The following is a 17,268-nucleotide window of genomic DNA, read 5'->3' on the forward strand; positions in this document are numbered from 1 at the left end:
AAAGGAAGTCGCAGCGAGAAAAAGAGAAAGAGAGAGGAATGACAGAAGAAAGAAAAAGACAGATAGAGACTGACACAGAGACAGGGATAAAGGGAGGAAAAAACTGTGTAATGAGGTACAGGGCAAAAGCTAATCACCCTGGTGGAAAAAAGAAATTCACCTGGAGTACCATTTTCTAAACTACTATAAATTCCATCAGAAAATGCGAAGGCCCAGACTTACAAGATTTCCATGTTGCTCAGCCCCCAAAACGCTCCATCCATAAGTTTCATTATTCCATTTCTCTGCAGCTTTAGCGATTTCAAGGCTCCAAGTCCTTGGAAGGTGAGTCCATCAATTCTTTTAATTTTGTTGCGGGTCAGTTCTCTTCATAAAATTAAAGTAAAAAAAAAACAAAAACCTAGTTTAGTTGACCTTAAATCCATAATCAACAGTTACAGACATACGGTTCACTAGGCAGAAAGAACTGATTTACCCTAGTAGGGCCCCTCGGTTTTTTCCACGATTAGGTTACCTCAATTATTAAATATAACTTTCAGGGCATTCTAATTAGCAGCAGCCTATTTAGCAGTCTACCTTCCATTTAAAACCTTCTTTTCTCATGTTATGGGCATATGTTTCCAAGCCGTTAAAAATCAGATTGTTCCAAAGACAAATTCGTGTGAGGAAAGCGCAGACATCTTCAAGTGTTATGTGAGTAATTAATAATTTCATTAAATCCAGGAAAAGGAGTTGCAACACTGTACATACACCTTAAAATTTTACGTATATCAGTAGTGGAAGTTGTATCATCATCTCCCCCCTCCAAAAGCAATATCAATCAACCGATCAATCGTATTTATTGAGCAGTAGACTAAGCTCTTGGGAGATTACAACACGTTCCCTGCCCATAATGAACTTACAGTCTGATGTTGACAAAAGTCGGTATCTCCAAAGAAATAAAAACCTCTCCCTTTGGGGCCCCGATTACTGTATAAAAACAAGCATTTCTAATAATATTGATGGTATTTGTTAAGCGCTTATATGTGCCAAGCACTGTTCTAAGCGCTGGATCTTAGTCTTTTCTATCTACTAGACTATATATTATTCACACCGCCCCAAAACATTTAGGTGCGTAACCACAATTGAGTTATTTTGATGTGTGATTTCCAGTCTAGACCGTGAGCTCCTTTGTTGGCAGGAAATGGGCCTACCGACTGTGTTATACTGTACTCTCCCAAGCGCTTAGTACAGTGCTCTACACATAGTAAGCATCCAATAAATACCACATTGTTTGACTGATTACATGGGTAGCCATCTTCTTCCATATTATGTAAAGGATAGCTGCCACAGGTGACTTGGACAATTTTATATATGCATATATGTATATATGTTTGTATATATTTATTACTCTATTTATTTTACCTGTACATATCTATTCTATTTATTTTATTTTGTTAGTATGTTTGGTTTTGTTCTCTGTCTCCCCCTTTTAGACTGTGAGCCCACTGTCGGGTAGGGACTGTCACTATATGTTGCCAACTTGTACTTCCCAAGTGCTTAGTACAGTGCTCTGCACACAGTAAGCGCTCAATAAATACGATTGACTGATTACATGGGTAGCCACCTTCTTCCATATTATGTAAAGGATAGCTGCCGTAGGTGACTTGGACGATTTTATATTTTAATTCATGAAGCCACAGAAGTCAAATAACGCCATGCTGCCTTCCCAAGTTTCGCTATTGGAAACATTTCTCTTTTTATTTCACTCGCTGACTTTGCTACACACCGCATCACAAACAACATTCGGAGTACATTAAGATCCACGGGCATCCAGAAGTCATCTTTTGGCAAGATCAAAGTCCACTTTGAAAGAATCTTGAACATCTGGCCTGGGGAAAAGCTAAAAGAAAAAACTCCGCCGTCTAATTGTACTTACAGGTGCTGGAGATGGGGCAGTTTAAACATCTTTGGAGGAATCGAGGTGATTTGGTTCCTGTTCAGTTTCAACACCTGAAGCGTGTTGGCTAGGCCATCTAATGAGCCGGGCTCCAACGACTCTATCTGGTTGTTGTTCATGTACCTGGTGAAAGAAAACTTCGAGATGAACCTCCTCTCGTCCTGTTACGTAGAACTACTTTTGAGGCGGGGATGGACCCGTTGTACTGTATGACCATTTGGAAGCAGCGTGGCTCAGTGGAAAGAGCGTGGACTTTGGAGTCAGGGGTCATGGGTTCAAATCCCTGCTCCACCAATTGTCAGCTGTGTGACTTTGGGCAAGTCTCTGGGCCTCAGTTCCCTCATCGGTAAAATGGGGATTAAGACTGTGAGCCCCCCGTGGGGCAACTTAATCACCTTGTAACCTCCCCAGCTCTTAGAACAGTGCTTTGCACATCGTAAGTGCTTAATAAATGCCATCATTATTATCTGGGCTGATTTCTGTGGTTTGGTGAGAAGTGTGCCCATCACCTTAAATAGTGGCCACCTGCAGGCCTAGAGGAATGTGAAAATTTAAGACTCATTTGTTCATTCATATTTATTGAGCACTTACTGTGCGCAGAGCGCTGCACTAAGCACTTGGGAGAGTACAATATAACAATAAACAGACGCATTCCCCGCCCACAGTGAGCTTACGGTCTACAGGACGAGCTCATGGCCTAGACGGCTTTGGCACTTGAGAATTCGCTCCTGAACTGATGAAATTTACTTTGAAACTTTACTCTTCATTTGAAAGAAAATGTAGCAGGAGGTTAATTCAGCTCAAAAATACAATTTAAAAAAAACGGCATTTGTTAAGGGCTTAACATATGCCAGGCACTGTACTTTGGAAAGAGCCTGGGCTTTGGAGCCAGAGGTCGTGGGTTCAAATCCCGGCTCCGCCACTCGTCAGCTGTGTGACTCTGGGCAAGTCACTTCACTTCTCTGGGCCTCAGTTCCCTCATCTGTAAAATGGGGATGAAGACTGTGAGCCCCACGTGGGACAACCTGATCACCTTGTATCTACCCCAGCGCTTAGAACAGTGCCTGGCACATAGTAAGCGCTTAACAAATACCAACATTATTATTACTAAGGTGGATACAAGCAAATCAGGTTGGACACAGTCTCTGTCCCATGTGGGGGCTCACGGTCTCGATCCCCATTCTACAGATGAGGTAATTGAGGCCCTGAGAAGTGAAGTGATTTGCCCAAGGTTACATGGTAGACAGGATTTGAACCTGTGACCGTCTTACTCCCAGGCCTGTGCTCTAACCACTAAGCCATGCTGCTTCTCATGAAATAATCATGAGTCCCTCCCACCAATATTGCTATTATTTTGTTAGTATGTTTGGTTTTGTTCTCTGTCTCCCGCTTCTAGACTGTGAGCCCACTGTTGGGTAGGGACTGTCTCTATATGTTGCCAGCTTGTACTTCCCAAGCGCTTAGTACAGTGCTCTGTACACAGTAAGTGCTCAATAAATGCGACTGACTGACTGATTGATTGATTGATTGCCCCCTTCAGGGGTCTACTTTTTCCACAGTGCTCCATGTGCCTTTTTGGTTAGCGGAGGCATGTCTGTTAATGTTTTGCAAATAATAACGATGGTATTTGTTAAGCGCTTACTCTGTGTCAAGCACTGTTCTAAGCGCTGGGGTAGATGCAAGGTAATCAGCTTGTCTCATGTGGGGCTCACAGGCTTCACCCCCATTATACAGATGAGGTAACTGAGGCCCAGAGAAGCGAAGTGACTTGCCCGAAGTCACACAGCTGACAAGCGGCAGAGGCGGGATTAGAACCCACGACCTCTGACTCCCAAGCCCGGGCTCTTTCCACTGAGCCAGACTGCCGAAACAAGGTGCTACTGAAAAGTGCATTGCACGCAGTCCTTCCGTAATGCTACGCATTTGGGTAAGACGATAGCAGGGAGTTAGGGAAGGTTATTCTGACAACCCATTTTTCTGGATAAAAGGAGGTGCTACATCAGAAGGGAACTGTTCTGCATAAAGAACAGTGCTCTGCACATAGTAAGCGCTTAACAAATGCCATTATTAATTAATTAATAAAGATGCACGTATCCTAACTCAGGTTTTCCTTAACGCCTGGTTCATCAGGAACTCAGGTTTTCCTTAACGCCTGGTTCATCAGGAAGCCAACCCACATGCAGCGGTAGGGGAACTGAGTGCACCCGAGGAACAAATTAAAACTTGAAGCGTTCATAATCATGAGGCTAATAATTCTTACCCTGGATACAAGTCTGCTATACACAATCCAATATACTGCACTCTCATATCTGTTTTGGGAAGAGTCATTTGAACAACAACAACAGAAAGAAATATATACTTACAGGTACTTGAGCGGTATAGATGGAAATGCAGATTTAAGCTCTGATATGTTGTTGCCGCTCAGATCCAAACTTTCCAGGGAACGGAAGGGTTTTAGGTGTTCCGGTAAAATGTCATTAATCTTGTTGTTGGCCCTGAAATTTAAGGGTGCCAGAAATAACCACTTTTAACAGAAGCAAGCTTAGTAGTAATACGGTCTGAAAATGTTCATATGTCCATACATTTCACCTAGCTACCCTAGTTTTGAACACTAATAATAATGTGGGTCATTAATTAAATGCGTACGATGTGCAAAGCGTTGCCGTAGAGACGATGGAATGAGATCAGACACGGTGCCTTCCTGCACAACCCAACATTTATCCGATTTAGCTTATCCTTTTACAGATGAGGATTCATTCATTCATTCAGTCAATCGTATTTATTGAGCAATTACTGTGTGCAGAGCACTGTACTAAGTGCTTAGGAAGTACAAGTTGGCAACATATAGAAACGGTTCCTACCCAACAGCGGGCTCACAGTCTAGAAGGGGGAGACAGACAACAAAAACAAAACATATTAACAAAATACAATAAATAGAATAGTAAATATGGACAAGTAAAATAAATAGAGTACTACTAACTCCCAAAGATCACGTTGCTGGCCAGTAGCAGAGCTGGGGTTCAAACCCTAGTTTCCTAACCCCAAATCTCGTGAGCTTTCCACTGACCATGGTTGGTGTACCATTTTACAGGTCTTTCCTCTAGACTGTAAGCTTCGTATCATCATCAATCATCAATCGTATTTATTGAGCGCTTACTGTGTGCAGAGCACTGTACTAAGCGGTTCGTATGGGCAGGGAGCAAGTCTACCACTTTTTATACTGTACTTCCCCAAGCCCCAAGTGCAGTGCTCCGCACACGGTAAGCACGCAACACGACTGCTTGATTCAGAAGTATACAGGGAGAGAGGAAAGGAGAAAACGAGGAAGAATAACACGCACTACCAAGCAAATAGAATCCAGTTTAAAGGAGACCTTCGAAACTGGAAGTCAAAGAAAAAAGCTCCGTATTTCATAAGGGAATTATATAGCGGTCTCCTTTAAACTATTTTCCTGGATTCTACTGATCTCCTATAGTTTTCTGTAAACAGACATAATGCACATGAATGGGTATCTCATATTTATATATGTACATTCATTCAATCGTATTTATTGAGTGCCTACTGTGTGCAGAGCACTGTACTAAGCGCTTGGGAAGTACAAGTTGGCAATATATAGAGACGGTCCCTACCCAACAGCAGGCTCACAGTCTAGAAGATTATCTACTTATCTATCTATCTATCTATCTATCTATCTATCTATCATCTATATATAGAGAGAGAGATCTATATCTCTATATCTCTAGATGTATATCTATATATGTGTGTGTATATATAGATATATATCTCTAGATATATATATATCTATATATGTGTGCATATATAGATATATATCTATATTTATATCTATATATATCTTATATATCTTATATATAAGTATATTACATAATATGTACAATAATACATAATATGTATATATGCGAGACACAGACATATATCTATCCATCTATCTATCTATATAATGAACGACACGTCTGTGTCTCGCATATATACAGATTATGTAATATACTTTCACGTGTATCAAAAGGGTGCATTTTCAGCATTCTAATAAGAAGTTCAGATAACCTGACAGCTATCGATGACATTTCAGGGGCAGTCATCTAAAAAACGTTAGCATAATTTTGATAGTTGACAGAAAATAAAGCTACAAGACCAGGCAGCGTATAGACACTTGCTGCCTTCTAGATTTTAAAATGAGGCAACTGAAATATCTTGCATCAATATAATCCTAAAAATTGTAATTTTAAGCTTACTATGCGCCAAGCACTGTTCAAAGCACTGGGAGGGATATATAAGTTAATCACGTTGGACGCAGTCCCTGTCCCGCATGGGACTCACACTCCTATCCCCAGTTCACAGAGGAGGTAACTGAGGCACAGAGAAGTTAAATGACTTGCCCAAGGCCACACAGCAGACATGTGGCTGAGCCAGGATTGGAACCCAGATCCTTCTAACTCACAGGCCCGTGCTCTGTCCACTAAGCCACGCCGCTTCCCCAATTCCTTCCTCTCCCCCTCGTCCCTCTCTCCATCCCCCCATCTTACCTCCCTCCCTTCCCCACAGCACCTGTATATATGTATATACGTTTGTACATATTTTTTACTCTATTTATTATTTATTTAATTTATTTGTACATATCTATTCTATTTTATTTTGTTAGTATGTTTGGTTTTGTTCTCTGTCTCCCCCTTTTAGACTGTGAGCCCACTGTTGGGTAGGGACTGTCTCTATATGTTGCCAATTTGTACTTCCCAAGTGCTTAGTACAGTGCTCTGCACATAGTAAGCGCTCAATAAATACGATTGATGATGATGATGATGAGGATGAAGCCGAAGAGAGACTAACAAAAGTCAACCGTCCTTTCTGTATCGGGGCCCACAAAGATTTTTAAAACAGAATCAAAAGGTCGGTTCAGTTTGCAACAAACTGCGAGACACAGTGTGGCAAAGGGAACGTGAGTGATAAAAACCAAGTTGAAGGCCTCAGGCTTGTTGCCAATCGACGGTAATTCCTGAATGCGAAGGACCGTTTGGAGTGGTAAGTTTGCCGTAACCATGCCACATCAGTTGTGTTTATGCTCCAGTGTGACTTCGATTGTCTGTTTCCAGGTTCCTCATTTTAGTTCAACACAGAGTCCCGAGGTGCGGGTTGGTTGCTGTTGTCTGGGCTCCTTGCCTGGTCCACCTAAGCGGGGAGTGATGCCACAGGCGAGGTTTTGATGCGGAAAAGACTGCAGTCCAAATCCATTTTGTGGTCAATCAATCAATGGTATTTATTGAGCACTTACTGTGAGCAGAGAGCTGTACTAAGCGTGTGGTTGAGTACAATACAGCAGTCCAAGTCCATTTTGTAGTCAATGGTATTTATTGAGCACTTACTGTGAGCAGAGCACTGTACTAAGCACGTGGTTGAGTACAATACAACAGAGCCTGCACAAACGTTCCCTGCCCATAACATTAGTTTATGTTATGTTAATATGTTTGGTTTTAGACTGTGAGCCCACTTTTTAGACTGTGAGCCCACTGTTGGGTAGGGACTGTCTCTATGTGTTGCCAATTTGTACTTCCCAAGCGCTTAGTACAGTGCTCTGCACATAGTAAGCGCTCAATAAATACGATTGATTGATTGATTGATTTGGTTTTGTTCTCTGTCTCCCCCTTCTAGACTGTGAGCCCACTGTTGGGTAGGGACTGTCTCTATATGTTGCCAATTTGTACTTCCCAAGCACTTAGTACAGTGCTCTGCACATAGTAAGCGCTCAATAAACACGATTGATGATGATGATAACAAGCTTACGGTACAGAGGCGAGCAGCGTGGCCTAATGGATAGACTATAGGCCGGAAAGTCAGAAGGACCTGTGTTCTAATCCTGCTTCTGCCGCTTGTCTGGCGCATGACTTTGGGCAAGACACCTCTCCGCTCCTTTGTAAAATGAAGATTAACGCTGTAAGCCCCGTGTGGGATAAGGGCTGTTTCCAACCCAGTTAGCTTGGATCTCCTCTAGTGTTTAGTACAGTGCGTGGCACATAGTAAGCACTTAAATACCATTTGAAAAAAAAAACGGCTGGCAGCTCTACCGTTTATTTCAGGATAGTGATAGCGTGTGTGTGTGTGTGTGTGTGTGTCTGTGTGTGTCTGTGTGCACGCACGCATATCAGTTTATGGATTTTTCCAGAAATAGAATTCAAGCGATTTTTTTCAAGTGCTTTCCTCTTATATCAGCGTGACCAGCTCCCACGCACTATATGTTCAATTCTCAGTCACCTTGGTTAACCTGTGCTTAGAGAAGCAGCGTGGCTCAGTGGAAAGCGCACGGGCTTTGGAGTCAGAGGTCATGGGTTCAAATCCCGGCTCCGCCACTTGTCAGCTGGGTGACTTTGGGCAAGTCACTTCACTTCTCTGGGCCTCAGTTACCTCATCTGTAAAATGGGGATTGAGACTGTGAACCTCCCGTCGGACAACCTGGTCACCTTGTAGCCTCCCCAGCACTTAGAACAGTGCTTTGCACATAGTAAGTGCTTAATCAATCAATCAATCGTATTTATTGAGTGCTTACTGTGTGCAGAGCACTGTACTAAGTGCTTGGGAAGTACAAGTTGGCAACATATAGAGACGGTCCCTACCCAACAGTGGGCTCACAGTCTAGAAGGCTCACGGTCTAGAAGCTTAATAAATGCCATTATTATTATTATTATTATTGCACATCCACCAAGCTAGCTCTCTTCCTCCCTTCAAAGCCCTACTGAGAGCTCCCCTCCTCCAGGAGGCCTTCCCACACTGAGCCCCCTTTTTCCTCTCCTCCTCCCCTTCCCCTGCCCTACCTCCTTCCCCTCCCCACACTACCTGCATATATGTTTGTACAGATTTATTACTCTATTTATTTGACTTGTACATACTTAATATTCTATTTTGTTAATGATGTGCTTCTAGCTTTATTTCTGTTTATTCAGATGACTTGACACCTGTCCACATGTTTTGTTTTGTTGTCTGTCTCCCCCCTGTAGACTGTGAGCCCGTTGTTGGGTAGGGACCGTCTCTATACGTTGTCAACTTGTACTTCCCAAGGGCTTAGTACAGTGCTCTGCACACAGTAAGCGCTCAATAAATACGATTGAATGAATGAAATATTTTCTATCACTCATTCATTCATTCGAATGAATTTGAATGAATGAATGATAGAAAAGATTGGGTATTCCTGAAAGACTGTAAACCTACATATTTATTACTCTATTTATTTATTCATTTATTTATTTTACTTGTACATTTCCATCCTATTTATTTTATTTTGTTGGTATGTTTGGTTCTGTTCTCTGTCTCCCCCTTTTAGACTGTGAGCCCACTGGTGGGTAGGGACTGTCTCTATGTGTTGCCAATTTGTACTTCCCAAGCGCTTAGTACAGTGCTCTGCACATAGTAAGCGCTCAATAAATACGATTGATTGATTGATTGATTGATTGATTGAAAGGTTTATGTTAGGCAGTCTCTGGTCACAGGGCACTTTACTAAGCACTTGGGAGCGTGGAATACAATAATAAACAAGGCACATTCCCTGCCCACAATGAGTTTACAGTCTAGGGATAAACTTAATAAGGCTGGGCCTTCTGATGGTGTCCAACACTTTTGATGCCATTCTTTAACATTTTTCCTTATCTACTGTGAAGACCCACTCGGCTCTGCTGCGGTCTAAAGCTGCACTGAATTTTTAGGAGGGCAGAATTCATGACGGCGTCTGGCCAGCCTGGTCGGGGGGAGAAGGGACTCCGGTGAGACCGTTGCCAGCCACAGAAAGCAGTGCAATTCCCCAATCAAATCAATCAATCGTATTTATTGAGCAATTACTGTGTGCAGAGCACTGTACTAAGCGCTTGGGAAGTACAAGTTAGCAACATATAGAGACAGTCCCTACCCAACAGTGGGCTCACAGTCTAGAAGGGGGAGACAGAGAACAAAACCAAACATACTAACAAAATAAAATAAATAGAATAGATATGTACAAGTAAAATAAATAAATAAATAAATAGACTAATAAATATGTACAAACATATACATATATACAGGTGCTGTAGGGAAGGGAAGGAGGTAAGATGGGGGGATGGAGAGGGGGACAAGAGGGAGAGGAAGGAAGGGGCTCAGTCTGGGAAGGCCTCCTGGAGGAGGTGAGCTCTCAGCAGGGCCTTGAAGGGAGGAAGAGAGCTAGCTTGGCGGATGGGCAGAGGCCCCAGTCGTGGTTACTGTCAGGGTCACCTTGCTTCTTGAACACGGTGGGAGACGTCGGCATCTCTGAAATCCCGTTGCCCTTTCCCCTTTTCCACCCACGGGGGAAGGTCGACGCGGGTGACAGAACCGAACGCGCTCTGCCGGTCTGTCCACCTCGACAGGCGGGCTGTCGGATCTGGAAGTGATGCCATTTTTTACGGCTAACTGCTGAGGTAACCACTCGGCCTCGAGCCAAAAGCCACGGCATCGCACGTCGTAAAGCCAATTCTTCTCCAGAGCGCTTGATTCTAAGGGTGGAAGCCGAAGTGCTACTGCCACCTTCAAGATGCTCTATTTGCCAGAGACAAGAGCGGCATCAATGATACTCAATGTTGTGGCACCGAGTATGGGCACACATACCCCTCTCAAAGGCCCATGGAAAAACTTGCCTTAGTTTCACTCAGCCTAGCGCTGAATCTCTCCAGTCTGAGAAACCCACCTCAATTGATCCATGGTATTTACTCAGCGCTTATCAATCAATCAATCGTATTTATCGTGTGCAGAGTAATGTACTGAGCACTTGGGAGAGTACAACAAAATATAACAAAAGCCATGTGGCTTATTGGATAAAGCCCGAGCCTGCAGGTCCGAAGAACCTAAATTCTAATCCCTGCTCCGCCACTTGTCTGCTGTGACCTTGGGCCAGTCACTTAACTTCTCTATGCCTCAGTTACCTCTTCTGTAAAACGGGGATTAAGGCTATGAGCCCCATGTGGGACGGCGACTGTGTCCAACCTAATGTGTGCCTACCCCAGTGCTTAGAACAGTGCTTGGCCAGCGCTTAGTACAGCGCTCTGCACACAGTAAGCGCTCAATAAATACGATTGATTAACAACTACCATAATCACAATTACTATTCCCTACTCACAACGGCTTCCTGTTGAAAAGCTTGTTCAGTCTTCCCTCCGCCTTTCATTCATTCAGTCGTATCTGCTGCCCGCGGGGCAGCGTACTAAGCACCTGGGACGGTACGATTCAACAAACCGACACGTTCCCTGCCCACAGCGGGCTTGCAGTCTAGCACATACAGCTATTCTGGTCATGACCTAGGTAACCCACCTGCATACTGCTGCAGAATACCTGCTGGCTACTCTTTGGGCACCATCCCAGAGTGTAAGTCAGGGGCTACTGGAGAGGCACCACCAATGTGCAGGGAGATTTGAGGACTTCAAGCTGAGATGTCCCCTTCGTCCTCCAACCTCAATATACCAGGGCTCCCGGCCAATTATAATAATAATGATGGCATTTATTAAGTGCTTACTATGTGCAAAGCACTGTTCTAAGCGCTGGGGAGGTTACAAGGTGATCAGGTTGTCCCACGGGGGGCTCACAGTCTTCATCCCCATTTTACAGATGAGGGAACTGAGGCACAGAGAAGTTAAGTGACTTGCCCAGAGTCACACGGCTGACGATTGGCAGAGCCGGGATTCGAACCCATGAACTCTGACTCCAAAGCCCGTGCTCTTCCCACTGGGCCACACTGCTTCCCTAGTGAATTATCCCAAGTAATTATCCCAAGTGACTCTGGGAGAGTTCCAGCCAGGTAAACACTGGCAGGCGGGAATTCAGTGAGAGCTCAGGATATGGGAAAGAAAGTCTTTCCCACCAGGCAGGTTCCAAGCAGGCAAAGAGCCTTGGTGGCGGGGTGGGGAAAGGGCTGACACAGACCTTTCATTTATTCATTCATATATGTATATATGTTTGTACATATTTATTACTCTATTTATTTATTTTACTTGCACATATCTATTCTATTTATTTTATTTTGTTACTATGTTTGGTTTTGTTCTCTGTCTCCCCCTTCTAGACTGTGAGCCCACTGTTGGGTAGGGACTGTCTCCATGTTGCCAACTTGTACTTCCCAAGCGCTTAGTCCAGTGCTCTGCACACAGTAAGCGCTCAATAAATACGATTGATTGATTGATTGAGCGCTTACTGTGTGCAGAGCACTGAACTAAGCGCTTGGGAAGTACAAGCCGGCAACATCTAGAGACGGTCCCTACCCAGCAGTGGGCTCACAGTTTAGAAGAGGGAGACAGACAATGCACAAGTGGAGAATCACTGGGCCATTATCCAATTGAGGGGGAATTTCATAAATGGCAATATCGAAATGACACCCTGCCAGCATCAAGGAAAACAGCACATCTGAAACTCTAAACACACATTCCTGCTGATCTGCACCCAAATGCTTTCGACTCCAGGACTCACCAGGTGCCAAGTGTTCATACAGGTTTGCCAGGACCCTTGGGATCCCCCCCAGCCCCCAGTGACAGCATCCCATACAATAATAATGATAATAATTGTGGTATTTGTTAAGCACTTACTACGTGCCAAGGACTGTCCTAAGCGCCTGGGCAGACACAGGTTAATCAGATTGCCCTACGTGGGGTTCGCACTTTTAATCCCCATTTTACAGATGAGGTAAACTGAGGCACAGAGAAGTTAAAGTGATTTGCCCAAGGTCACATAGCGGTCAAGTGGCAGAGCCAGGATTAGAACCCACGTCCGCTGACTCCCAAGCCACTTTCCACTAAGCCACACTGCTTCTAATAATGGTATTTGTTAAGTGCTTACTATGTGCCAAGCACTGTTCTAAGCGCTGGAGTAGATACAAGGTCATCAGGTTGTCCCACGGGCTCCCAGTATTAATCCCGATTTGACAGATGAGGGAACTGAGGCACAGAGAAGTGAAGTGACTTGCCCAAAGTCACACAGCAGATAAGTGGCGGGGCCGGGATTAGAACCCACGAGCCCCCTCCTTCCTCTCCCCCTCCTCCCCCTCCCCAACGCCCCGCCTTACCTCCTTCCCCTCCCCACAGCACCTGTATATATGTTTGTACATATTTATTACTCTATTTCTTTATTTTACTTGTATATATTTATTCTATTCATTTTATTTTAATACGTTTTGTTTTGTTGTCTGTCTCCCCCTTCTAGACTGTGAGCCCGCTGTTGGGTAGGGACCGTTTCTATACGTTGCTGACTTGTACGTCCCAAGCGTTTAGTACAGTGCTCTGCACACAGTAAGTGCTCAATAAATACGATTCAATGAATGAACGAATCCAGGAAGTTCACCGTGCCGTGACAGGAAAATGCCAAATGGCAGTTTGCCATTGAAGGAGATTGAGGATTATTAGCTAGAGGACTAGAGGGTGATGACCAGCTGTTCCTCTCCCATGGAGGAGTGATGAGGAGGAAATGGGCTGAAACTGGAATAGAAGGGATTTACCTTAGGGGAGGAGGCACGATTTCCTGGGAGTCACTGAGAAGCAGTGTGGCCTACTGGAAAGAGCACCGGGCTGGAAGTCAGAGGACCTGAGTTCTAATCCTGGTTCGGTGGATTCGTTCAGTCATATTTATACTGCGTGCGAAATACTTACTAAGCGCTTGGGAGAGTACAATATAACAATAGACACATCCTCTAACAACAACAAACTTACATTCTAGAAGGGGAGACAGACATTACTACAAATAAATGATTTGTGTGTGACCTCGGGCAAGTCACTTCGCTTTCTGGGCCTCGGTTACCTCATCTGTAAAATGGGGATTGAGACTGGGAGCCCCAAGTGGAACATGGACTGTGTCCAATATGATTAGCTTGTATCTAACCCCAGCGTTTAGTTTAGTGGCTGCACTTAGTAGGCACTTAAAGTCTATTAAAAAAAAATAAACACTGAAATGGGTTATTGAGGAGGTTGAAAAACAGGATAAGTAATCATCCGTCTGCCACAGTCTAAGCGTGGTGCTGCCCGAAAGAAGAGTTTATCTCCCAAAACCTTCTTATTTGGGGAATTCATACATGTACACACCTCCTTTCCCTCCTTCCTCCTACAGGTCAATGATTTTAGAATCTTTCTCCCTGGTTAGATTGTAAATTCCTTGAAGACAGGACTCACACCTGCTAACTCTAAATCCTTCATCATCATCGTATTTATTGAGCGCTTCCTGTGTGCAGAGCACTGTACACTGTTCATCCTCCCAAGTATTTAGTACAGTCCCGAAGGTGCTCAATAAATCCTTATGAAATACCCAGAAAGTGCTCAATAAAGGCCAGGCACCTTCCCAAAGTCCCTTTTGGATTCAAAGACTTCCCCACGCTCACTACAGCTCCAGAAAAGGAAGCCCCAACTGAAACATTCAAACTACAGTCTCGATACTGTCCCAACAGATATTTCAAATTGTAAATGTACCCCTGAGTTGCTCTAGCTGCGCCGTTTCGTCCATTTGGCATCAAGGCCGTTTCCACATTTGAAGCAAATTGAGCAGCATGAAGCAACAGGAAATATGAAGCAGCATGGCCCAGTGGATAAATCAGTTGTATTTATTAAGCGCTTACTGTGTGCAGAGCACTGTACTAAGCGCTTGGGAAGTCCAAGTTGGCAACATATAGAGACGGTCCCTACCCAACAGTGGGCTCACAGTCTAGAAGGGATAAAGCATGGGCCTGGGACCCAGAGGACCTGGGTTCTAATCCCAATCAATCAGTCAATCAATTGTATTTATTGAGCGCTTACTGTGTGCAGAGCACTGTACTAAGCGCAGCTCGCCACTCGCCTGCTGTGTGCCTTGTGTATAAGTCACTTGACTTTTCCGTGCCTCAGTTTCCTCAACTGCAATTTGATACCCTTCTACTTGATTGTGAGCCCCATGTGAAACGGTGATTTTTCTTTGCGGCATTTGTTAAGCGCTTACTATGTGCGAAGCACTGTTCTAAGCGCTGGATTGCATTCGTTGTGATTAACTTGGATCTACTCCAGGGCTTAGAACAGTGCTTGACATACAGTAAGCACTGAACAAATACTATTAAAAAAAAAAAAAAAGAAGAAGATGGACAAACCTAAGAAACTTTCTCATTTCCCCCCTCCACACTGCAAATTAATAATGGGCAGGGAACAAGTCTTCCAACCCTATTGTAATGCACACTCCCAAGCACTTAGTACAGCGCTCTGCACACAGTAAGTGCTCAACAAATACCATTGCTTGCAGCAGAGAATCAATCCAAAAGCCAAAACCACGGGTGCTGGGAGAAAGAGGTATTAGCTTAGGTAGACCAAAATCGCCACAAATGCACAAATTGAATGCGTATATTATCGGGTAGTTCTACTGTATCTTTAAAAACATATAAAATAATAATAAAAGCACATTAAATCCAAAACCCACAACCCCCCTTTCTTCAGTTTTATGTCTGAGTTAAGCCCTCGGGCTGTCTGGGAATTGAGAGGCATCACTGCATTTAATTAAAAAAATAATAATAATAAAAAAGCCTAATTTCAAGTTTATTACGAATTAAGTAAATTAGTTTTGGGGGGAAAAAACACACAGGTGCCTTTTGCACTGGCCATTTGCAAGTTAGATAATAAGTCAGACAACCTTTGGTTTATAACATCAGTTTGTTTATAAGGTTATTACTAATAAGGTATTAAAACTGCCAATTACTTGAGTGACGAATAAAATTTTCCTTGCAGTAAAAGTGTACTTCAGCCAAAGCCAGCAATTTCCTGAACTGCACGCCTCCTAAATTGCAGTGTGAAAAGTGTCCTGTTATAGTCCCGGTTTATACAGTGCTGTCTTTGTGTCAGACATGCTTCATAAAACAAAAATTCCTTACAACTGGCAGGATAATGGCCCCTGTATCACAAAAATGTAAGTCTGCCTTAATGGAACGGAATAAAATCCAAGGACTAGCTGCGAATTAAATCTCCAACTAACTAGCAAATTACCACCCGACATGAACAAGCTCCACGAGAGACCCAGCTTCGCATCTTGGGAGTGAAAAGTAAGGAAGAGACACAAGAGATCGGGGCAGGTTTTATTCACTACATACAATGATAATTCACGGACTATATACGCGTAACAGTTCTCCTGCTGTTTTCCAACGTCTGTCAAAATACAGACGGAACGCCTGGAGACCTGAAGACTGAAACTCTAGAAATTAAGAAAATAGTCTGCGCTTCTCATCTTACTTTTCCAGTCAGGGAAAAAAATAAATAAATGCGCACTTGGATTCTCACACCATGTTCTGGAGAATCGGCCAACTCACTCACCCACTTGGACATTCCAAGACCACATACGTGGGTAACATAAGTAGTTCACACCAAAACCATTCATTCGTTCAACTGCATTTATTGAGCTCTTACTGTGTGCGAAGCTCTGCACTGAGCTCTTGGGAGAGTAGGACATAACATCAGACATCCTATTTTATTTTATTTTATTTTGTTGGTATGTTTGGTTCTGTTCTCTGTCTCCCCCTTTTAGACTGTGAGCCCACTGTTGGGTAGGGACTGTCTCTATGTGTTGCCAATTTGTACTTCCCAAGTGCTTAGTACAGTGCTCTGCACATAGTAAGCGCTCAATAAATACGATTGATTGATTGATTGATTGATTGACTGACATTCTCAGCCCATAACAAGATTACGGACTAGAGACGCCCTTACCTACAGAAAAGGGAAAGAGTAGCGCATTTTGGGAATTACTCTTCCTTAGGTTAACACCGATTTCCAGGGAATGAGGAAACATAAGGTATCTACAACACACGGCGATGCATGTACGTCTTCTAGACTGTAAGCCCATTGTTGGGTAGGGATTGTCTCTGTTGCTGAATTGTACTTTCCAAGCGCTTAGTACAGTCCCCCTCGTCCCCCTCTCCATCCCCCCGCATCTTACCTCCTTCCCTTCCCCACAGCACCTGTTTATATGTATATATGTTTGTACATATTTGTTACTCTATTTATTTTACTTGTACATATCTATTCTATTTATTTTATTTTGTTAGTATGTTTGGTTTTGTTCTCTGTCTCCCCCTTTTAGACTGTGAGCCCACTGTTGGGTAGGGACTGTCTCTATATGTTGCCAACTTGTACTTCCCAAGCGCTTAGTACAGTGCTCTGCACACAGTAAGCGCTCAATAAATACGATTGATACAGTGCTCTGCACACAGTAAGCGCTCAATAAATACGATGGAATAAGTGAATGAAAGAGTAGTAACTGTAGTATTTCTTGAGCACTTAATGTGTGCCAAAGCATTGTGGCAGGTAAAAGATGGTTAGGTTGGGCGTAGTCCCTTGCTCATCTGGCTC

General features: G+C 43.6%; 1 protein-coding gene across 1 annotated transcript in view; it reads right to left on the reverse strand.

The window, feature by feature from the left end:
* The window catches only part of LRIG3 (leucine rich repeats and immunoglobulin like domains 3), an 81,049-nt gene that overhangs the window by 37,295 nt on the left and 26,486 nt on the right, over nucleotides 1-17,268 (reverse strand). The window contains exons 4-6 of the mRNA XM_038740179.1: nucleotides 4,303-4,434; nucleotides 1,919-2,062; nucleotides 223-366 (exon numbers count right to left, since the gene is read on the reverse strand). Coding sequence (XP_038596107.1) covers nucleotides 223-366; nucleotides 1,919-2,062; nucleotides 4,303-4,434 — 420 coding nt within the window. The remainder of the gene's footprint in view (nucleotides 1-222; nucleotides 367-1,918; nucleotides 2,063-4,302; nucleotides 4,435-17,268) is intronic.

The sequence above is a fragment of the Tachyglossus aculeatus genome, chromosome 2 (genome assembly GCF_015852505.1).
Source record: "Tachyglossus aculeatus isolate mTacAcu1 chromosome 2, mTacAcu1.pri, whole genome shotgun sequence".
NCBI classification, from domain to species: domain Eukaryota; kingdom Metazoa; phylum Chordata; class Mammalia; order Monotremata; family Tachyglossidae; genus Tachyglossus; species Tachyglossus aculeatus.